We start from the raw sequence: 24369 nt of genomic DNA on the forward strand, positions 1-24369 counted from the left end.
TGATTTTATGTGACCAGAGCCCTGCACAAGGGTGGTTTGGCTCTTGCTGGCCTCTGGGATCACTCCGTATGAGTTGTCCCTGCAGCAGTGGAGGAGCACAAGGTTTAAATGCTCCTTAAGTCTGTCTTAAATTAAATAGGGCTTAAGTAAGGTTTGGTCTTTGTCAGGATATATATGTCCGCACTGAGAAGCAGTTCCAGTTATTGCTCAGTAACTTTGGTCTTTTGTTAAAAGAAAGTCACTAGGGCTGACTTTTTGGTAAGAGTTTAAGCTGCCATTAGTGAACCTCTAGAAATACCGTTGTCCTGGTTTTTATTCTGATTCTGGTTACAACTAGGGTTGCAAAGTTTCTGTGTTTGGAACTCCATTTATTCTGCATTTTCTAGCGTTATTTATCTACACATTGTGAGACACCTTTCAGGATATCAGAACATCAGGAAATACTATCCTGTTGTTAGGTAACTTTCTATTTTTTTCCCTCACAAAAAAAAAGGCAGAAACAAAACAGTTACTCGAATAGCCTTTTGGAATCTCTATTTTATTTTTAATGGAGCTCTGTGCTCTTTCGCCTTCAGCCAACCATGAGCATATTGGGTATATAGGAAACTTTATTGTTAGAAGTCGTATTCTCTGCAGTTTAATATTGAATATTTCTACTTGCTCTTCTGCTCTTTCCTACATCTTGCTTCTACTTACGTTTTATAGATCTCCCAGCCCTCATTCTCCCTGGATTATATAAGGCAACGTGTCAGTGCCATGCATGGCACTCCAGTTACCTCAGCATTTCCATTATAACTCTATGTTTTGAGGGATTTATAGGCTAGCAGTAAAAATCTCTTTCTTGGCTAAGCCTTGAAACAGCAGTTTCTGGTCATTTAAAAAGAAAACAAAATGAAACAAACTTTTTTTCCCCCCTCTCTTCTATTTTTTTTCTGGCAACCCTTTAGCAGGGGTATTTGCACTGCAGGATCCTCCTAAACAGCAAGTGTAGATTGAGTCTGTAGCCAATTTGTAATGTAATAATGCTTTTTATATCCTTCAAAAATGCATGTCATCCCCTCTTTAAGCACATGATGTCATTGCCTCTTTGCCAACCTTTCTGGAGCCTACAGCAGTCAGCCTTTGGGGCCTCAGAGAGGTGCGGTTTGGTCTGTCTTTTCCTTTATTTGCAACATGGATCCGTTTTACAATATTTTTAAAAAACATTTATCCTTCTTTCTCTCAAAGCCCAATAACTTACTATTTCCTTCTGTGTCACGGAGCTACAAATTTATCACAATCCAAAAATACGTTGGCCATATATGAATATCTAGAATATCAGGGCTATTACCAAAAACAAATTTGGAAAGGATATTAAATCTCATGCTTTAACACTTAAGTGATTTGCTGTTAAAGAACAGGCTGTTAGAGGACCTATGGGTGAGTTATACTTTGCCAGTCACTAGGGATTCTGGTATTTTCCTTAGGAAGATCTAGTAGCAGTCACTCTTAGAAATGGATTACTGAACTGGATACACTTCCAGTTTTATCATATAGGGCAGTTCTCTTCCTCTGGCTCTGGCCCAAGGGAGTGTAAAATGCAGTACGGATTCTAGGAAACATGGTCGTGTGCTCAACTTTGTGGAGATGAATTATTTTTATAGCCTTTAAGTTAAGCCATCAGCTTTAAAGGCATCTTTATGAATACATATCCACTGATTAAAACAGACAAAAAGCCCTTATTGGTAAGTGACTCAGGCTGGTTGCATACCCAAGTTCTGGATCTGGAGCTGACTAACTCTGCTTTTCCCATCTAAAATAAAATACTGCTCTGCACTGAATAGTCATTTGCCCGTTGCTGTTGTATTTCAGACCTGAAGTGATTCTTCCTGTTACATGCAAATTCCTGTTTCAGTCATTGCAAGCTGTGCATAGTAGCATACAGCAGTCAGAAAAAAAAAACCTTTTTGACTTAATTTCACTGTACTTTGTGTTTTTCCATGTTGTTTGTGCCATTTTGTGCCAGTAATTTTACTGTTTTATTTTCTTCAAGGCAGTTCTTACTCAGGATTGATACCCATTTCCTCAGGACTACCTTGGAGTTTTATATATTCAGCCATTATCTTGTGACCCAGTGTTTTTCTTGCCCATAATCTTTTGACATCATTCATGTGCTTGAGACATGAGGAAAACATCCTGCAACAGTAAAAAAAAAAATACATGTAGTGAAGGGGGATTCAGGCTTTCAGATTCAAAACCCTGTATCACCAGTTGGGAGAGGGGGGAAAAAAAAGGCACCAAGGCAGACAAGTACTGTTCCATATTAACATCTATTCTCAATGAAGAGGTAAAAATCAAAGCCCCTGTGTGTGAGGCAGGGTTAGTGAACTGCCAGTGATTCTCCCAGCAACTGACACAAAGGAATCTGTGAGTATCAAAGCTGAGGCAGCAAGCTTAGTGTCGGCTCTTGCCTAGGGAGTAGAAGAAAACATCACTTTGTCTCTGCTTTCACTGCTTAAACACACACATCATTCACTAGTAACCATTTACTCTGCTGTCAAAACTGTTTCAAGAGAGTGCTACATTTGATTAATAGTAAAATACATGCATTTAAAAAAAGTCCTCTTCCCCTGAGGTACTTAGAGATTTTTTGCATGTATTTCTTAATTTTTCCATCCTATAAAAATGCCTATAATACTCCAGGAGTACTCTGTTGCTTCTAGTAAACTCATTTTTATTAGAGCGCCCAGTCCACTCAGCTTAATTCTAGTTAATGCTCTCTCAGTGAAGCATATTATGGAATCCTCAGCCTCTTGTACTAACGAAAAAGTGACCAGCACAAACGTGTGCAGTACATGATTCATAGTGCTGCTTTCTGAATTGTCCAGTGGGTAATTGCAGTACAAAAACCAGAGAAACAGATGTAGACCCTAAACCTTGGCTGTAAATTTTTGTTTTATGATTATGGGTTTCGAATGTGCTATGTCACACTGACAAATGTACAGTAACACCAAAGGAAATAGATTTCTGACTTGAACTTTTGCTTTTTATTTCACTTGTGGCTAAGAATATGTTTATTGTAAAGTTTCTGCCATCACAGTATGAGAGAAAACAGATCAAAGAGGTGATGTGAAATCACAATTTCTTCACACGGATAAAATGGAAGATATTGGAGAGCTGTTGCCTGCTCACACCTATATGGGAGCTGGGTAGGCATTTAAAATATGTGGCAATACTTAAAGTTTCATTACATTTGAATTAGAGAGCTATTAGTTGTTACAATAATTATGGTTAGTCCTGATCTAAACTAGAAAATACCCAATTTTATGTACGTAGCTTTTCCTGATACTCTAAGAAAAACAGTATCATACTATTCCGGAGTAAGGTATGAGATACATAAATTACTGTATTGTAGAAATGGTATGCAAGCAAACCATTAGGCTATTTGAAGAATTTGTTAATTACATGTGGTTTTAGTAATAAGTATAAGCATTAGCACAACTATTATTTATAATAAAACATGATGAGCTACCTGGGTCATTCAGATACAGTGAGAAAAAGTGATCTTTTTCAATTCATATGCAGTTAAGCATGACTTCCTGACATTTATTTTCAGAAGCTGCCAGTCTACATTTTGTGGTACAATGGGCAGCTTTTATTTTTAAATACAGTTTTATAAGACTGCTAGTGGGATAAACGTAACTGTATTTCTGTTTGTTTGATTTTGTTTATTTTAACTCACATGGGCAATATGTTTTTCTTGGCATAAGCTTAAACTGTTCTGAGAGCCTTGGTCCACACAAAATGCTGTTTTCTTCCTAAATTGAAGACTGAAAAAACATACTGTGTTTTGTATCATCCTTTCCAGTTATTTTTGTGGTAACGCATTACATATTCCAAACTTCTCATGCATCCTTTGTTGTCTGGTTAGAGAATATTGCATTTTAATTTAGCTTTGCTACTCAAAACAAAGTTGTAGCAATGTAGCCAGACGAGATTTTAACAAAAATTTAGCCACTTTTCCATTTGTGTTTTTAATACAGCGAATGCTGCTTGCTGTGCTGAAATGGTTTAAACAAACCTTCCCTGAAGAATGGCTTTTTGGATAAATGTGCACTGTGTATAATTCTTGGATTACAGAGTGTCAGGGGCTTCTTCAGCTGGAGGAGCTGGGGCTGGGGGAGGACACCCCAATGGACCAAGAAAGTCCTTAAAAAGATGCTGTTAAGCTCCAGTGGTTGTAACTCTTCTGCCTGGAGGGAAGACGGGAAGAGAGGCTGCCTGCTAGAGGGACAGCCGGCAGGGAAGGAGGCTAGAAAAGCTTGGGTTTTCATCTCTTCAAACAGATTAGCTTCCAGCTTGCAGCAGGTCTTTTTGCTGGCTGCTGGTTTTCAACGTGGGTATATCGGTTTCAGGGAACATGTGTGTGTGCTGTGTGTGGTTGGTGGCTTTTTTTTTTTTTTCCCCAAGTTCTTGAACCTGTGTGAAAAGTTTTGTTAATACAATCTGCAGGCATTGTCAGAGAGCTTTCGGTTCATCAAAGGACTTTTTGTGGAGAGGGGACACCGCATCCATTAAAGTGGCTGCGCAGGTCCCAGAGCCAGTCTCTGCCCAGCATTTCTTTATAGTCGCCATTTGTTTGCCATGTTTGCGCACAGTGTCCCCCGCTACGCCCGACTCCCATCTTGGGCTTGTGAGGCTGTAATCTAGGGTTTCATTTTCCAGTTTCCGAACCCAAGTTAGTTTTGGGGCGGGAAACGGGCTTCTCCGTGCCGCAGGAAACCTCGCTCCAGGCTGGCGCTCAGTCTGATGGGGCTAAGGCGATTTGGCTTGTTCCCTTAAAATCGACGTGTGCACAAGGTCGTTGAGCTCACGACTTTACAGTGGGGCAGACAGAGTGTTTCTAGGCTGTTGTTTTTCATTTTTGAAGTGTCCGTAGGAATAAGGACTGGCAGAGGGCCCTGATGGAGTCTCCTTCTGTGAGCAAGACTGTGCAGAAGGTGGTAATTTACCTAAAAAGCAGAGGGCGCCCTGCTGGCTTGATGCAAATGGTGGGCCAGCACGGTGCTGGCTGTGGCATCCTGGCCACAGAGCTGGGAAGGCCTTGACACCTTCTCCTGCCTCGAGGGAGAGCTGCCAGGAGTGTGACTTCTCCAAGACCTCTGCAGGTGTTTTGGTGGGAGCACCCCTGTGCCTTCAAAATGGCTGTGAGGGGGCAGCCGGGGCTGCCTGCCCTGGGGAGGGGGCAGCCGTGGTCTCCCCTCCCGGCACCCTGGGGTGGGTCCCATTCCTCACAGGCCTGCTCATGGCCTTTCTCCCCTCTGAGGAGCTGGGGCTCATTAGCCCTCTGAAAGCTGATACAGCCCCTCCGGGGCCAGGCGAGCAGCCCTGGCCCCTCTCTGCTAATCAGAGACAGGCAGGACCTGGTGGCCCCTGGGCCATGGAGAAGAGGGGTTGCATGGGGTTGTGTGGCTGCCTCCTGCTGCAGGGACAGGTCCTCCCAGGCGATGGTGCCTGCCAAATCTGACCTGGCGGGGAGGCCTGGGAGCTTTGGGCTGCGTGGCCGGGCTCTGCTGCAGCCATAACGGAGATGGAACTTGACCCCCCGCCCCAGCAGGGTCGGGCCCATGAGGTCCATCATCTCTGCTGGTGGCATTGAGCAGGGGTCCCTGCTGGCATGCCGTGGGGCTGGGTTAGCGTGAGGCTGCCCCAGAAGTTAGGGTGAAGCTTGTGTCCGTAGCTCTGTACCAGCAGATGACGCCTGTGGTCTCTCAGGAGAGGAAGGGAATGTGGGGGGTGGGGGGGAGATGGCACAGAAGTTTTAGCAAATTGAGCTGGAAATTTTAAAAAATCCTCCAATTCCTCCTTTCTCCTCTTCATTGTTGTTTTACTACTTTTTTTTTTTTTTTTCCCCCCTTACTTTATTATTTTGGGTCTTTTTGCACGTTGGCCTCCCCATCCACACCCGCTGTTGCCGCCCGCTCTCGGCGGCAGTGGGGCGACTCCGGCAGGGCTGGGGCCAGCCTTTGCCTGCCTGCCCTGCCTGCCCTGCCTGCCTGCCCTGCCTGCCCTGCCTGCCTGCCTGCCCTGCCTGCCCTGCCTGCCTGCCCTGCCTGCCTGCCCTGCCTGCCTGCCCTGCCTGCCCTGCCTGCCTGCCTGCCCTGCCTGCCCTGCCTGCCTGCCTGCCCTGCCTGCCCTGCCTGCCTGCCCTGCCTGCCCTGCCTGCCTGCCCTGCCTGCCCTGCCTGCCCTGCCTGCCTGCCCTGCCTGCCTGCCCTGCCTGCCTGCCCTGCCTGCCCTGCCTGCCCTGCCTGCCTGCCTGCCCTGCCTGCCTGCCTGCCCTGCCTGCCCTGCCTGCCCTGCCTGCCTGCCTGCCCTGCCTGCCCTGCCTGCCGCCCTGCCTGCCTGCCCTGCCTGCCCTGCCTGCCTGCCCTGCCTGCCCTGCCTGCCCTGCCTGCCTGCCCTGCCTGCCCTGCCTGCCCTGCCTGCCTGCCTGCCCTGCCTGCCCTGCCTGCCCTGCCTGCCCTGCCTGCCTGCCCTGCCTGCCCTGCCTGCCTGCCTGCCTGCCCTGCCTGCCCGCCCTGCCTGCCCTGCCTGCCTGCCCTGCCTGCCCTGCCTGCCTGCCCTGCCTGCCTGCCTTGCCTGCCTGCCTTGCCTGCCTGCCTTGCCTGCCTGCCTGCCCTGCCTGCCTGCCCTGCCTGCCCTGCCTGCCTGCCTGCCCTGCCTGCCCTGCCTGCCTGCCTGCCCTGCCTGCCCTGCCTGCCTGCCCTGCCTGCCTGCCCTGCCTGCCTGCCTGCTTTTTTTGCAGGGCTGCTGGGAGTTGTGAAGGCGTGTGAGAATCCTGGGAGCTGGTGATGTCAGACCGCTTGGGTCATTTGAAGGTTAGCAGCCTGGGAAGGGTTCACGGAAAGTTCACTCGCATATATTAGGCAATTCAATCTTTCATTCCCTGTGACACAAGTAGTAGGAAGTGAGCTGTTCAGAGGCAGAAGGATCTATTCACGGCCGAGGGGGATCCCGAGTCCCTACCGGAGCCGTTTTATCCCGGGGAAGCGGGCGATCGGCACGGAGCGGGACGCGGCACGAACCCGGCGAGCGCCTGAGGAGCGGGACTGACTCTAGAGAAATTTTGGGGGTAAATTGATGGGAGCTAAAACTTGGAATGCAGCTCGCTTCCCCCCATCTTGCTGGATTGGCTGGGCAGCCTGGAAAATGGTAAATGATCATTTGGATCAATTACAGGCTTTTAGCTGTGTTGTCTGTCATAATTCATGATTCTGGTCTGGGAAAAAGACCAACAGCCTACGTGCCAAAAAAGGGGCAGAGTTTGATGGAGTTGGGTGTACTTTTATGTGCCATTTTCCTCCACACCTAGAGGAAAGCACTTTTGCAGGCATTCTGTGCAGGGGGAATCATGTTTGACTGTATGGATGTTCTAGCAGTGAGCCCTGCTCAGATGCTGGATTTCTACACTGCGAGTCCGTCTTCCTGCATGCTCCAGGAGAAGGCTCTCAAAGCATGCTTCAGTGGATTGGCACAAACAGAGTGGCAACACCGGCACAGTGCTCAATGTAGGTCCCAACTCTTGTTTTTTTCCACTTTAAATCTATTATTAATTATTATTTTTATTTGCATGTATTTAAAAAAGAAATACTTGTATTTAAGCACAGGGGGTAATGAGGAGTGGGGGGAGTTGTTGTGCAAAATGTGGTTTGCAAGCCTTTTTTCTGCATTTGGCAAGAAAGGAAAAAGAAAACAAACACGGGGCTGCTTTCTGTTTATCCCTTAGGAGCATATTGATCCTAAGAGCAGTTGGCTAGCCAAGCAGGGACACGTAAAATTATAATATAATACAGCAAATACTTGCAAAACTCCAGTTAGTGAACAGTGAATTTACGTAACATCTCTGTAGTAGTTTTGTTCTTTGCTCCCTTAATCTATTTTTGTACTATGTTTGGTAATCTGGATATATGTTGTCTCAAAGTGCATTTTAGCAGAGCAGCCAAGCAATTAAAATGCCGCTCCATACAGTTCTTGCAAAGACGCAGAAGAGCGGTGGGTAGGTGCCATTCCAAAACTCAGACAGTAGTTTTAAGTTTCCTGAGAAAAGGCAATATTTCTTTGTACTGACCTTGCTGCCACCTTTCTTCTTCACTTTGTTGCTCTAAGAAGTTGCTGTTTTGCTAGAAAACTACTTACTGTGAACACCCTTTGAGTTTAACCATCAATTATTTCTATACCTTGAGATTCAGGCAGCATCGCAGGGGTAACGGAAGAGGGAGAGTTAGTGGCAGGACACTTCTGAAAATGTATTATTATGTGATAGGCTCCTGATTTGTTACTGAAACACATAGATGGTAAACAATGGCAGCATTTTAATGCCACAGTTTCAAGTTTGAGAAATGACAAGAAGTGCCAGAAAGCATCACCTTATACTCTGCATAAAAGCTTGCAGGATGCTTCACTGCTCTGACAGTGATTTAGATAAATGACTTCGCTATCTATCAAAATGTTTTTAGCAGGCTCTTGGGCACTTCAGTACACCATTAACCGTTTAATTCTGTTTGAAATTTTCGTTTTGCGGTGTGTTAAAAAGTTACCTAGGAATTAGAACAGTTCTCCCTTCGATACAGTTTACCTCAGAAGGGTGGAGGGGGGAATTAAAAAATAAATTTAAAAAAGTTTGGTGAAATAGTGTGTTTTTTCACTCTGCTCAAAAGTTTTCAGTCACCACATAACCTTTGTGTGGGTTGAGTAATGAAAACAGAATTGTAAAAATCAGTGACTACCAGCCTACATCACTGCAAATGTTTTGATGCCTCTACAAGTAAAATTAGACTGTGAAGTTCAGCATGGGATGTTTATTTTATCTGTGCTGTTTCCAAAATGCTTCAAACAAGATATGAAAAAAGCTTTTACTTCAAGATAATGTTACAAGCTACAAGAGAGCTTCAGTTAGGGGAGGGAAAAAAAAAAAAAAAAAACAGATGTTTTCCCAAAAATGTGTTTTCCTCTTTTCATGGTTTAAACTTCAGTATAACTTCAGCAGTGATATTGCAGAAACTAGGAATTACATAAACTTTCGTGGAGTATGAGGCATATGCTGTGGTTAAAAGCTTACATTCGCAAAATATTCTGTAAATAACTTCTGGTTTAAAAATGTCCTGCTCATTCTCTTCTATGTTGTTAATACCTAGAAGCAGGATTCTTAAAAACAAAATATATGGTGTTTGTTCTTTGGCAAGTTAAACACAGGATTACCCTTATCAGAATGGAATGAGTGGTAAATATGTCATTTGCGTAGGGCCTGTGATAAGAGACAAGTCTTGATAACAGCAAAGTTTAGCTAATCGAAGAAACACATATTAACAAGAGTAAATAAAAAATACGGGAAAATGCATTCAGGAATCCAGTCTCGTAACTCTGTAAGAGGTAGGATTAATCTTCACTGCATGGGAATTTAAAATCTGGCCAAAACCTGAATCATAATACAGTGGCTGTAATTTGAACTGTGAAAGTTAATGGTATAGAAATGTGGAAAAGCTGTTTAGTTAGGGTCCAAATGAAGAATTCTGTTTGATTTCTAGAGCAAGTTTTGTTTTTCATTTTGAAGAAAGAGTTAAGGACTTTATGTGTGTTGGTAAACGTGTAAACGGATTATAAAATACTAAAATTCTCTCAACGTGTAAGTTTTTTTCTTGAATCTCATGAAAATAATGACAAAACCAGAATTTTTGTGGTCCAGAAAGCTTTCAGTGGTTTAAAGGTTGCTCTGGTGCTTATAAATACAAAGATAACAATGTTTAATTCTAACTCAAGTGTTTCCTGGTTCTCTATTTTTATGAAGACCTCTGTGATTTAATGGAATGCAATCATAGCTAAATTTTGAAATTATTAGACATGTAATAGACAGGTTTTTTGGTCTAGTTTGCTGTTTTATTTTTGGCTCAGCCATAAAAGCAGTACACCTGCAGCCATTGCTTTAGGCCTTAGAAATATTGCTTTGATAGAGATGTGATTGTAGAGTAAAAGGTAAATGGTTGTTGAGGGAATAACATGTGGATAGAGTACAGACTCTGAATGGGGTAGTAATGATCCCAGGCAGCATCAGGGTTTTTTGACTGAAATGCTGGCAAAATTGGCCATTGCAGGGGTTAGGGCAGAGTGCTGTAGGTCTCCAACTTCAGCACACCTTCAGCACGTTAATCCTGTTACGATTCACTAAGCAAGCGCGCTCCTGCAGCATCATGAATTTTCTAGTCCACAAGGGCCTGCAAAGGAAAACTAGAGGGTGAGGCGCAGCCCAAACATGACCTTAACTTGTGTGGTATTTTTTTCTTCCCCCTTGTGGGAGGAAAAAACCTGCCATAGGTTGCAACCCGAACGTTAGCCACTGTGTATGTGTTGCAAGCACACAAAAAATACCTGATTTTGCGCTCATACGTATTTGTTTTGTGTGATATTACTTATATTGTTATGGGTTTAAAAAGGAAGTACTTATTTGCAAAGAAAATTATGGGCTCAGAAATGAGAGCGGAATCGACTGTACTTTTAATCATGAGTTATTCTTTTTCTCATAAGATAAAAATCAGGTCAGTGTAATCAAATTAGACAAGAATAGCTTTTAAGAGGAAGAAAGAGTTAAGATTGCAAGAATGAGTAATTTGTACTTTTCTAAGCAAGGTAAAATTTTCTGCTCCCTCGTAGTGCAGCGACAACAATTACTGAGAGAAAATGAGCAACTTTTGGTAAAACGTGAGCTAACTAAATACTGCAGAAGCGGGAACTGGAACTGCGCAGGCCCTGAGAGAGAAAGAGCAGCGAGAAATGGCGGTTTTCCTTTGGCCTTGGAAAAGCCTATTAAAAAAAAAAAAAAGTCTTCGTTAATTAAACAGGCAAAAACCCAAATGAGCAGGCCCAAAACAAGAGTAAGTTTGTTCGGCAGTATGTGGTGTTTCAGCTAATCATATCAAGCAGAAGACTACTGCCTACTGCATTTTGTTGGGTTTAGAAGAATAAGAAATTTGACAAAGGCAGAAATTATAGATGTGGCAGGAGAACATGACAGGATGTTGAGGCTCTTGTAGTGTACAGTTCTTATTTCGATTTGGTGGGAAGTGTTTGTCCAGAGAGGATATAAGAGGTGTAAATTTCCAGAAGGTTCATGAAGATGGGACTCCAGAAGGCATGCATTTTTCCTTCTGAATTCTGGATTATTGCGATTTTTGGGTCAGGTTCTTGTTCCCTGCAAGCACTGGAAATACTGGAAACATCTGTGCTCAACAGAAAAAAGCTCAGTACTTTATTTTCTTTCATCTTTCTGAACTTAAAAACAAACATTTTGAAGTGAAGGACTTGTAATCTGCATTCCCAAGTATCGGATTGCTGCAGGTGTGTTTGCTAGTGCCCAGAAGGCAAGATCTGTTTGAACCAGGTTATTTTCTTTAAAGTTCATCTATAAACTTTACAGCTAAATCACTAGGACTGATTTGCTTAGGGATACAGCCTTTCTTTAAAGTTTTATACTTGGAGATTAATGCCCTGAAATATGTGATGAAAAATGTTTGTTTCTAATCCCCTTCATTCAAAAACAAAAAAAATCGCACGGGGGTATTTTTTCTCTCAAGTTAATTGAAACAAGAATAATTATTCTCTGCGTAGACTCTGATACTGTGAGCCTGATTCAGCTGCTAGCACAGAAAAACTCTAATGGACGCGCACCACTGTCAAAAACTCCTGCAGACAGAAATGATGAGAGGCGTTCGCTGGTGAAGTTAGGGTGGGATAAGCCTGGAGGAAAAGCAGTGTATCTTTGGGTGACTCCCCGCTTGCCTAATGAGTCTCTGCAGGAAAGGTGCAACTTGTCAGAACAAAGCCAGGCTGGCCGGCGCTGCCTCGGAGAGGGTTACGGCGAAGTTAAGGAGTTGAAAGAGAGAGATAATGTTTCAGACGGCGAAGTTCGTCATCCTCACATCCAGTTAAATCCCCACTTACTGCTGAGCCCGTCTCCGTTAACCATGCGCTGCAGCCAGGCCGAGCTCGGGGAGCGAGGATTACACTTCCACCTCCACTAAACACCCCAAGTGTCTGCTTTTCCTCAGGTCTAATTTACACACCGCCCTTTATGCGGCCGATGAAGTGCGGCTGTGTTACCCGGCCAGCATTTAGATTTGGGAGCGGGGCTGTGAAAGGGACATTGTGCTGGGAAGGCCCGCTGTCTGCCGCCGTGCCCCGTCCTGCGGAGACCTCAAAAGCAGAGCGCAGCTGCAATGAGTTCCAGATCTGTTTGGCCATGGGGATTGGCGCTGGCGTGCGTGCGAGCAGCGGGAGCATCCCTCTCCCCCTCGCAGGTCCTGCCTGGGGGGCTGGCAGCAGCCTCCCAGCAGCCGATTTACAGGGGCGGGCGGCTGGGGCCAAATGAGCTGTGGTTTTGGAGGGCTCTCCAGAGCTTTGCTAGGCTGTAGCCCACAGCCCCAAGAGGAAGGATATCAGTTGATGTATGAAATGGCCAAGGAGCTTCAGTAAATAGACTTTACCCTTCAAATCCAGAGGTCCTGGCAGTGGCTGTGCGGGAGGGTGGGGTTGTACTTTTCCCCTTCCTGTACTCGGACACTTTTGATTATCCAGACTTTCTGGGACTGAGCAGGGCTGCCTAATAACAAAGCCTGCATAATATAATTGCCTAAATAGGCCTATTGTCCTTTTCAAGTCACTGTGCTGTGAAATCTTTCAACTTTTTTTGCTGAAAATATCGCATCTAATGTTTAGATGGCTTAGTGGCCACAACAAGGAGCAGATCCTTTTCCCTCCTTTCGCATTGCTGCGTGGTTGAGAAGCTGATTATATTCCTGCCCCCTATTGATGTTTACCCCTTTTGGGAAGCAAATATTTTAGCCCCTTCTGGCAGGGTAAACTGCCAAAAGTAATAGGCCTGGAAATACAAAGCTATGATTGATTTTGACCTTTGCTCGCATGCATGAAGTCTGTCCCCATGCAGTGTGACCCATGCCACTTCTTGCTGAAACCTAAGCCCTTTCAAACCAAATGGAGCCGTGAAAATACAAGCCACAAAATGCTCAAAACTATTCTGAAGTAACAGAATAATCATTTTCTCTGTGCTGCAAGAAAAAGTATAGGCAGGAGGGTAGCAAACCTGCATTTTCTACCAGGCACACCAAGAGGAATGTCTTTCGTTTGCTGCTGCCTTTTTATGAGAACCATATTCTAGGTACAAAATAAACAAGCTGGTATTGTTTGAGAATGATTCTTCTATGTAGTTTTTTGGTCACAGTAATCTTAGCTGTTCCTCCTAATTGTAATCAGGAGACAACTTCCATCCAAAAATGTGGATTTTAAATTGTCTTTTAAAAAATAATCTGAGGTCTGGGATTTTATTAATCCGTTGTTGCATGAGCAGATGTGTTTCAAAAGTTAAGAATGTCAGAAACAGTAGCCTAAAGTTAGCATCCTAAATCCACATTTCATGGCTTCATTTCCAAATATGCTGAGCATCTAGGAGCTCCTTCAGCACTTTTAAAAACAGTTCACATATTTAAATGACCAAATACTATTTAGACCCTTCATTATAATATTAAAAATTTTTGAAGGACTTTCCCACTTCCCCTAAACTGTATGAAAAAGTAATTCAGTGACAGACTTCACAACATTAATGGTGGAAATAGAGACACTTATAAGACAAAGTAGGATTTGTTTATAAAAACATATTACTCTCTTTCTATAAATTTACAAGTCAACCGAGGTTTTTTCCCTTGTATTTTTTCTGACTCACAGATTTCTCCAATTCTCTGTGTGCTTTCTCGCATTAAAGTCTGCTCATCAGATATTAATCTGAGACAATTTCAAACTTGTCATATATATATTAATAGCTAGATTATCTTCTTCATATACTCACTCATCATTAGCAGCTGCTCGGGACTGTTTTCCCAGTGACAGCGGATTAATATGACTGTGGTCACTGTGCATTTTGCTTGGGGCAGGGGGGGAGTGAGGAGGGGGAAATTCAGCTTCCTTCAGCTCATTTTAGTAATCTGAATAAGAGTGAAGAACTTGCATCATGTGACGGGGCCGCTCACCAGCATGGGGTCCCTGTGTGAGAACCTCCCTTGTACATGACAATCTGATAAGGATATCATGTGGTTTAGAAACACATTCCCACAATGTTCACTTCTTTGTCCCTTTTATTTGGGAGTGGGTAAGGAAAAAAACTTTTAACAAACTAATGCCAGCCCTTATATAACTGACCTCACTTTCTTTGAGCGTTTTGTTTGAGCCTTACAGCTTCTTCAAATACCTTTGTTAAGAGAGATGGAAATATAATCCAGCAAGTGTGTGTAAAGAATCCTAGACACAGAGTATATAATATCCCTTCTGTTCTCCTTGGACAAGGTGATTTTTCTTTCCCCTGCTTATACCATATATAAACCGAATATTATAAAACTATGTAAGTTAAATATACACATGCGAGCAACGCTTGTATAGGTTTAATAGGTTAAAGCTTGAACGAGTATTTATAAATTCTCAGAGTGGTCTGGATCTTCACTTCTAAGGACAAGATGTTAAAGTCCATCTGTAGTTTGGAGGGATTTCCGTTTTATGCACTTTCAGTGACTTACATATTACCCTCTAAGTGCATCCCCTAAGAAAAAGAGCAGAGAAATGTCTCACAACCAAGATTTTTTTTAGCACTGCTTAGTTTCTTTTAATGGTTTGGAGGATCTCTTTCCATTGAACCATAATATTTTTCTCTAGGCTCATGTATTTTTAGCAAGGATCTTTGGACAATAAAATGACAAATTAAGTGTATTTTTTTTTGTCTTTTAGAGCCTTATCTAGTGAAGCACTTAAATGCACTCAACCCTCCACCCTTGATTTTAGTAAGAATTTTAGACACAGAGTGGTCATATGAGTGAGTCTTCAGTGTATTTACATACCAGTACTTTATGAAATACCAGTAAAAGCTGAATATTCAGCATAGTGAACATTTATTTTCCTCTTAGAAAGAAAGAAAGATCATTCTCCTTTTAGAGATATATAGCAGAGGTGTGGAGCAATTAAACAAGTTGCCTGGTGTTGCACATACCAGAGAGAACTGCCACAATTTGATTTAACTCAAATTTCCTTCAGTGAGTACTTCTAGTCCTACGAAGCCATTTGTGCCTGTAAGACACAAACAGTCGAAGGAATGGTTCAATTAAAAAAAATAATAATAAAATAAAGAAGTTTTTTTAATCTCAACATAGCCTGTAGTGAGTTCCTGAACTGACCATTCCAGTGTTCTTCTGTGCCAAACTGGCTGGTAGTGCAGCACCACATCATACAGAGACATGTGTTTCTCTTTTTCTATGAGAATTCCATGTCATCTTCCAGTCTTCTACCAGAATCACTCCTCTGCCAGCTGGTGACAGGTACCAAGAGGATTCCCAAGTTCCTTCATGAGAAGTGGATGTAATAGCAATCTGAGTTGATTTAAATATTTCCCTTGTTCACAAATACCCAGCTGGAACAGAGGTGTTGAGGCACAGCGCAGCGGTACCCCGGCTTTTAGGGGTCTGGGAGCCTCCTGCCCCCAGCGCCATGGCTCAGGGACTGGCCTCTGCTGTTCGTCTCTCTCCGTCTCCCAACCACCTCTTTAATTCCTCATCTCGTACCCAAAAACCCACCGTGAAGACCAGTGTTGCCTTTCTTTCCAAGACTGAACATTTGCTCGCACAGGAAGAAAACGGAGTTGGAAAACTGTGTCACAGTGCCATCTGGTGATACCTGCCTAGACCGTATGGTTGGCAAGGGCTGGATGCTTTCCCCAGGGCCCTGGCTCAGGCGCAGAGAAATGCCTGTGCCCTCCAAAGTTGACTCTATGTCTTTTTTTTTTTTTTTTTTTCCACCACAACTCCCTGGGTCACTTTAATCAAAGATCCCATCTACTCTACAAACCTTCTCTTCCTAGCAGAGAGCACTGAGCCAGCAATCTGTGTTTTTGGCTTGAGGCACAAGTCAAAGGCCTGGCTAAAAAAAATCACGCATGTGTGACCTTTTTTATTGTTAAGATCAGGTCCTGAGGGGGAGTTTTGTTTGTTTGTTTTTAAGCAGTTGTTCATACTTCTGTCTCTCAGCTTTCGGTCTGAGGAGGTTTTTCTCTTTCCCCCCTATCTTTCAGGATATTCCTTTGCATTGCTTTATCATTTGGGTTTACTCTTTTCATTCATTTGAGGAAATCGTTTTATTAGTTACTGGATCAGCGTATATGTCGGCTCCTCCTTAGTGCCTGGCTGGAAAGTCTCACAGACCTGTCTTTCTTAAAGATCCTTCTGTTTTGACCCCACACTTTGAACACCAAGATATAAAATACAGAACAAATAGCAAATCACCTTTGTCTTTCAGATATTTGTGCAAAGTGTCTTTGATGAGGGGGGCTAACAGAAGGACATCTTTTTCCCGAGTCCTCATCCCCTGGTGTACCTCAGCCTTCCTCTCTCCGTTTGGAGAGCACATACTACCTGTGTTTTTCTAGTTGCGCATATCATCCCATGCTATGTAGGTTAGGAATGTGAGCTGCTCGTCTTTCTGTGCTTTGCGTGTATTGCCACATTCACTGCTCCGAGACCACGCCAAGAAGGACCCATTATCTCTCCGAAGTTTTGAAACTAGGCCTTCGGCTGCCTGCAAGAAGTCAGAGCTGACTCACATCCTTAGGTGTTTTTTTGGTTTTGTGTTTATTGTTTTGTTGGTTTGGGTTCCTTTTTTATTTTTTTTTTTCCCCCTTATCTGAATCCGTTTCTTTCCTCTGTGTTTTGGTGAGGTCCTGCAAGACTTCATGGTTGAAGCCCAAGCTGTGTGTTAGGAAGCACTTGCATGCCTGGAGGCGGTTTGGGAAAATAGCTGTTCCCCTCTCCTTGAAATGGAGTCCCGTATAAAGGCTGCAGTTGTTCACAGGGGCTGTTTCCACCTTTACCAAAATGTGAAAGCAGAGCTTAGTTACAGCATGATATACTGACGCTGCCCAGTAATACTGAGTTTGTTATGCTTTTGCTAACCTTAATTTCTGTGCAGAACAAGAAAATACTCTGACGAAAAGAGGTGAGGAAGGAATGACGCAATTAAATGAGATTAAATCAGAGTATCAGCTTCCCTGGAGCACGTATTTGGCTTTTTACCAACAATCTTTTCCCCGTTTTTCAAATAAACACATATTTTCACATGATAACTCCATTTGAAATATTAATGCTTCCAGGGCTGCATTACCTTTGTTTCTTCATCAAAGTCCATTACTATGAAAAGGCTGCTGTTCCTTAGGCTGTTTCAGCTTCAAAAGAATTTTAAGGCCTGGTCTATTGGAAAGCTTGGGGGTATAATTAGTGAAAATGGAAATAGATGCAAGAGAAATTTAGTTCCTGATGTTTTAATTTAGTGTAGTACTGCCATGTGTTGTTGAAGAGGATTCTTAAAGGCAAACATAATTATTTCATTATGGTCTTCAGAATGCTTTCATTGGTCTTAATGACAAGAAGCTGCATAAGGAGTCATACATTTTAATTAGACCTTCTTATATTTACATCAGATAAATAACAAATAATTGATGAAAAACAAGTCTTCTGAATGGATGATTTCACACAGAGCTCTGGTTACAGTTTAATGATAAAACATTTCTCTTATTGCTTTGCATTTTAATTATCTAGAATTATTACTCTAGCAGAGAACTCAAAATACTGTTATTTCCATGCATTTCATTAGATTCACAACTAATTTATAAGAATTAGAAGCTAAGAGAAAAGGTGATTTTCAGCATATATCCCTTAAAATTAGTTTCCAGCTTTATTAATTTCATTTTGCTTTCATTTCTTGCATTTAGATACCTTTTTTTTTTGTTTTGTGATAGACTCTCCAGTAAAAGCTCATGGGAAGAGAGGTCAGACCTTTTCCTATGGCTTCAATTCCTTACAGAGGAACAAGTCCTGCCATTGTTAACAACCCAAAACTCCTGTAGAGTTTAAGGAGAGAGTATGGAATTGTAGGGCTTGTAGTGGAATTTTCTAAGGAAAAATTTGGTGACTCTCACCAGCTTAGTTGAAAGTTGCATTCCTAAACTCTTCAATTTACTTCGAAAATCTTATCAATACCCTTTTATAATTGTGTGTATGCTTGCAGGTGTGCTTAAAATAGCTCTATTTTTTTATTTTATTTACCCCTTTATTGGAGGCTTTATAATGCCAGGAGAAATTATTTTCAAGTTTTGCCACTTGTGAGAGTCTTTCATGTTTGCAAGCTCTCCAGCCTTTCATTTTTGTAACAAAACATATTTCACATGATTCATTCCTGAGAGTATACAGAACGCTAATTGTTGTTATTGATTTTGAATTTTGCAACCATTACAAGTACCCAGATGAGTGGCAGATAAAGAGTAATAATCCATGGAGTTCTGGAAGTGTTTCGTGTTTGTCTGTAGTACTTTATGTGATCAATAGTAACTGCCCCATTGAAACTAACTGCTGTATCAAATAACAGTAAATCAAATGAATGTACTTACAGATTATTTATTGAAAGCTTTAATTGTTCACTGGGGCCCTGCTTATCTCAGGAAACAATAGAAGGCAGTGAGCAGGCAAGCTGGTTTGCAAATGCCAGGGGTGCCGTGAAACAACAGGGTGTCCCCCTGTGCTTGGGCGGTGTGAGAGCTTTCCAAAGTGTCCCCCTGTCCCACTGGCAAGGCCCGTGCTCTGGGATGGCCCGTAAGGGTTGATCTCAGGGTAAATTGCTCAGAGGTGAGTTTTCTCAGAGAGCATCTCTTGAGTTCACAGGTTACGATGTTTTAAATTATTATTTTAATAGATCTTCATCTTTGGATGTCAAACGTGTCGTATCTGATGGGTTAAAGCGTGAAAAGAGAACTAATAGTATCTCCCAAAAATTCTGAGAGGCCTGTGTAATGAGAGACAAAGTAGGATCAGACCTTACGAAGTGAAGGAAAGTACACTAAACTTATTCTGTGGAAAGCTGACCTAGGTGTATTACAGTTTGGGGCAATTATGTGCTGCTCTACAGTTGTCAGACTTGTACAAATACTAGAAAATTAAAAGCAGTGATTTCTAACTAACAACCCCGTGCCATTATATTCTACCAGTGCCTTAAAATGACTGCTTTGTCTTGTCACAGTCACTCCACGAAGTACTAGATCCGCAGGTTGGAGCTTTTCTGGACCTTAAAGCGAAATGGATAGTCTTATAGACAGTTTCACTACTGTCCACAATTTTTTTTAATAGCCTCGGTGTGTTGTTGATAATACTTTGCTGTGGCTTCAGAATCCCTTTGATATCAGCGGAGGCACTAAAGCTGTCCTTCAGCAAATTCAGGAAGATGGCACTGTAGGAATTTCTGTGGAATAACGTATCTTTCCAACCGTGACAACTGGAAAAGCATTTGTAAAAATGAGCTTAATTTCTACAGAAAATGATGGCACAAATCTCTCAAACATGGCAGGAAAAGTTCGTGGGGTTTTTTTTCACAAAAAAAAAAAAAGAGTATGTTTTGTGAAACATACTTATATGCCTGTATGTAATGCTGGATAATCATAACATAAACCTTTTCAAATTATTAAAGCACAGTAGCCAGGGATCTTCTGGAATTGAATCTCACTTGAAAAAAAGTCACTTCCCTTTCTCAAAGCATAAGCTTCGCCTTAAGTTTCTTGGGATATCAGGTGTCAGGTCTGAATGTTGCTTGTGCAGCTCTTTGGAAATAAAGTACTTCCTTTTTGCTGTATTGTATATAGAGTACCGTTGACATTTTTCCTGTTTAAGGCTGGGATGCTGCAGTGGAAAAAACCAGAAAACAACCCAACAGTTGGAGGTAGATATTGGGTAAGAACACCAGATGACTAGGAAATACTGTTAACACGTGTTTGCCTACAGAACAGTGTGTGCATGTTTTTTCTCTTCTGAGAATGGTACTGACAGACAAAACATACAGGTAAAATTATGAGCATTCTCACTTTGAGGGTTTAATAGGAAAATCCACTGCAGGCAGAGAATAGCGGAACAGAATATTGGAAAACGTGCTCTCCAGTCACGGTACTCATCTTGTCTCCAGTCTCTTGTGAATGTCTTATTTTATCGATCCTCAGTCTCCAGGCAAAGAGCAGAGGTGCACTCGGAGCCACCGCCACAGCGTTGCTACCGCTTGGCTCTCAGACACCGAGCTCCTTCCCAGCTCTCAGCTTCTGCTGCACCTACTGGAAGGGGCAGAGGGATGATTGCCAGGTTAAACACACCAGCAGAAATTAAAATTCTCCTATAAAAAGTTTAAAACATATATATATATATATATACTATGTAAACTCAGTGACAAGGACTCTGAATTACAAGGAGAGGAAACCTGGTAGCGTGTTAGTTTTTCATGGTAACTTGCCCACTGCGTTATCATCTTTTGTCTGGCAGGTATTCAGTTCAAATATTGAAATTCCGCTCAGGCAAACATTGTGGCTTGATAAGCTGTGTATTTTTTTTGCTCCCTCAAAAGATATTGGCGATGCTCGGTTCTTAAATATACCATAAACTTGAATTTCTTATGTTAGCATCAGAAATGTTGAGGTGAGTTGCTGTTAGTAATGCGCTGTCCTGGTCTAGCATGCTGAGGGGAAGAAGGAAAAGAGAGTTCACCCCTGTTTTAATCTCAGATGTTGCAAATGTACATGTGCTGCAGGACATCAGAAACGTTAAGTTTTGGTCTGACTGCCCTTCTGGTTGCAGATAAGCTCAAGTGATGACAGCCACTTTTTCCTGTTATTATGTCACATCTAAATGGAAATAAAGTATTTTTTTAATTATACCCCCACAGTGGCAGCAGTGCAGCAATGTGTGTGCAGTTAGACTAGTGTAAAGAATAGTCTTAACGCTTACTCGGGAAGTAAGCCATGCGGATGTAAAACATCTATATACAAGCAGGGGTAACCCCAGAGGTTTGCTGCGATAACATTAGGGGTGTGGGAGATGTGTGCTGGGATATCTGCTCCATTTAAGAAGCCACCTTTGCTTCTCCCGGTCCACGTGCTGCCCTGTCCCCAGCTCCATTGTGGGGTGAAACCTTACCCAACAGAGAGATAAATAAAGAGATAAAGCTTCATGGTTGTCTGTTGCCTTGTAAAAAAGGCGAGTGGCTCATGACAGGGGGCTATCAAAGAGAATAAGGAGTTAGAAGACCTTCTTTTCTAAGGAAATCAAAACTTAGAATTAGCAGAGCAATAAAAGCCTTCTAAAGCGAAAGCTGGAAACAATACATTTTTAATAAAATGGGCAGTTACTCTAATTGCTGAACCCCTACTGTTCAATTTCTTTTAGTGCCCTTATTCATTAAATTCAGCATACTTATTATTTACAGATGTATGCGTCTTAACTTGTTTATAGAAACCATGCTTTGCAGAAAGCCAGGGATGGTATAATACTAATTTGTACGTGTTTATTGCTGCCTGTAATATGCAGTTTTAAAAACAATTAAAAATAGCGGTGGAGCTCATCGTTGGAGTCAACCCCGAACTGCCCATGAAAAGTGAAATATTAGTACCGCATACCTTCTTAAAGGTTATAGGCCATTTGTAGTGGATTGATAGCATACCCATTAATGAAGAATTTACCTGTTCTTAAAGATTTTAAGCTCAGCAGTCTACTTTCTAGATATTATTCTAATGTAACCCATTTAAACTTATGCAATGGAGTTCATAATTGCCCTTGTAAATGGGTATAGAAAGGAGGGTATATAAATCAATTAGTGATATCCAGCAGTGTGGCTGTAATACAAATTAATTGGCATGATAAGTATTTTAACTGCTACTATACTTACTTGAAGTAGTTTTGATCATTGAATTGGCTCTTCTGGAGTCACGCTATTAATTTTAGGATTTAAAAACATCTAAAGATCAAAATGTTCTGAATTAATAGCTCTGAAGTTTGAGAAAATAAAATGGTATGTAAAATATTACACAGCAAGTCAGTTTTACTGCATTTCCAAATAGAGCACAACAGTTTTATTTTGTCCATGTGGTACTAAACAACTGTGTAATAGTATTACATGATTAAAGATATTAAAACACTCATTTTCTTGCTGGATTCAAGCCTCAGCAAAAAGTCATGATCAATGGTGTCGTAAGAACATCTTGAATATATAGAAAATTAAAAAAAAATATTTGGCAGACATAGTAATACAAAAAATTAATACCAACTTGGATAGGAGGTGAGTTTTGAAGAACAATATCATTCGTTTAGTGTAATACTCTGGATTATTCTGTTTAGATGGTTGAAAAGGTTTGAAGATAAAAGTCCTCAAAACACTATAAAACATTTAATAACTATAATTGGAGACTGTGACTTAGTAAAGTGTCTGAATGTGTGTAGAGATTATAGTAACTATTTCATTTCCCTTGCAATTATTATTTATTATTGAAGACATTGGATCTGAGTTTTTTTCCCATTTATGTTTACAAGTCAAGAGTCTTGGAATCAACAGTGTGACAACACTCTAAAACAGATTTGAAAAAATAATCAGACTCCTTTTATTTTTAAGCGTTTTGTCCCTCACATTGTGCCTTTTGTCTTATTTTTGATCCTGCAGGGAAAACATGCTGAATTTGTGGCACCACACTTGTATCACTAGGCCACAAAAATAGGCTCCATTTTCTTAAAGAAAGAATAAGGAGTCCAGAGTTCTCATCCTCCCTACATTTGTGTGACTACTTTGCCTATGCCACTTTACTCCAGATGAGGATCTGGCCTTGGGAATCCACTGGTAAAGCAAACAGGGCCCAAATTGTATGAAAAGTTCGTTTTCAAAGGAAAATCTGACTTCATGCAGATGATAGCACAGCTATATGTATTTTTTAAAGCAGATCCTACTTTTCAGTTTTGCAATAATGCGGAATTTTCACTTGAGTCTGATGCAATTTTGCATGGTAGTGGCCAGGCAGAAAATCAGCGACCTGAAAAAACTACAGAGCTAGCATCTTTCGGATGTTTTTCTTCAGTTTTCCGTATGATTTATTTTTTTCATTTAACATGTTTTCTTTTTCATTTTGAAGGTAGGCTCCTAATACAAAGTGATGAGCTGCTGCCCTGTAAACTTCGCTGCGCCTTGCAAACCCTCCGGCCATCCTGTCTGTACACTTACTTTCACCCTGGCTCCCTCATGGTGTCTGCCTGGCCATTTATTTAGCGAAAGACGCTCCTGTTCTCAGTTACTAGCGCGTCATTAAGTCTCGCTGCCCTGAGAGTAACACAGGTATAACCAGACGCAGTTCTTGTCCCTGATATAATTAATCCTGACAAGCTTTCTGCCTTCCACGTTTGCTCAGGTGTAAACACATCTCTCTGGCTATGTGGGCACATAAACCGAAATGTAAAACTGCTTTGATAATATAACTGTAAAAAAAAAAAAAAGCCCCAAAACCAGAATAATTTTCCTTGAAAAGGTAATGTGAAACTCCTGTGTTAGTTATACATACTACTCCTGGGTTTAGTGGAGCTGGTCCTGGAGAGCCAGGCATTGCAAACTGGGGCAAACCTTACTCCTGTTTGACAATATCCTCCTGAGCAAACCTACAGAACATGAATGAACTCTTACAGAGTGACTGCAGCCTGCTCATCCTTTACTGCTAGCTGTAGTAAATAAATATGTGCGTGGAGTTGCCAAAAGTCCTGGCTTTACTGGGAGAAGAACCAGAGGTGGCTGCAGTGACAGTATTTCCCCCCTCCAAGAATACCTGTGGGGCAGAACAAAATGATGAGGCAGCTTCAGAAAAAGGTTTTAGGGTGTTTTCATTCAGAAATACACAGTCAGGGCATACTGGTGATTTCCAGATCATATGTGCTCAATATATAAGGCTAACCCGGTAGATTCAGGCTTGCGTCTTGGCAGTATATGAGGCTGATGTTGGCTTGGACAGTATAGTCCAGGATAGAGGCTTTTGTGGCAGTTTCTGGTGTTGCTAGTGCCTGTGTGGACACAGGGCCCATGTGCACAGGTGCTGCTGAGTTGCCTTCAGGAGAGGATTTGGAACTTCTGTTGGGTCAGGTCTGTTGTTCTGCTGGGACAGTCCTGTGTAACTGAATATACGGTGGGGTAGTCTTACAAAAGGTCGATTCCCAGCTGGCCGTGGAGGTCAGAAAATGAGGACATGCCTTTCATCATCTCTCCCGAGTTCCCCGCTAGCAGTAGTAGTGGCTCTCAAGGGCAGAAGACACCCTGGCCTGCCTCGCAGTTGGCAGGTGAGCGCGATGCACACACAGACTTGGGGCAGCTTCGGAGCCCCCCACATTAGAGGAGCTGAGCACAGTCTTAATTCAGTTCCCTGCTCTGACGTGTATCCCATGTGTAACTTGGGGCCAGACACGTA

At 42.2% G+C, this 24369-nt stretch overlaps 1 protein-coding gene across 4 annotated transcripts in view; it reads left to right on the forward strand.

The window, feature by feature from the left end:
- The window catches only part of RARB (retinoic acid receptor beta), a 330006-nt gene that overhangs the window by 230510 nt on the left and 75127 nt on the right, over nucleotides 1–24369 (forward strand). For 2 of the 4 annotated variants that reach the window (XM_065629749.1, XM_065629751.1), the window contains exon 1: nucleotides 6882–7549. The exons of the other annotated variants lie outside the window; for them this stretch is intronic. In XM_065629749.1, coding sequence (XP_065485821.1) covers nucleotides 7393–7549 — 157 coding nt within the window. In that variant the 5' untranslated portion in view covers nucleotides 6882–7392. Of the gene's footprint in view, nucleotides 1–6881; nucleotides 7550–24369 lie in introns of those variants that run through there. 4 annotated transcript variants of the gene reach the window in all.

The sequence above is a fragment of the Caloenas nicobarica genome, chromosome 2 (genome assembly GCF_036013445.1).
Source record: "Caloenas nicobarica isolate bCalNic1 chromosome 2, bCalNic1.hap1, whole genome shotgun sequence".
Classification (NCBI taxonomy): domain Eukaryota; kingdom Metazoa; phylum Chordata; class Aves; order Columbiformes; family Columbidae; genus Caloenas; species Caloenas nicobarica.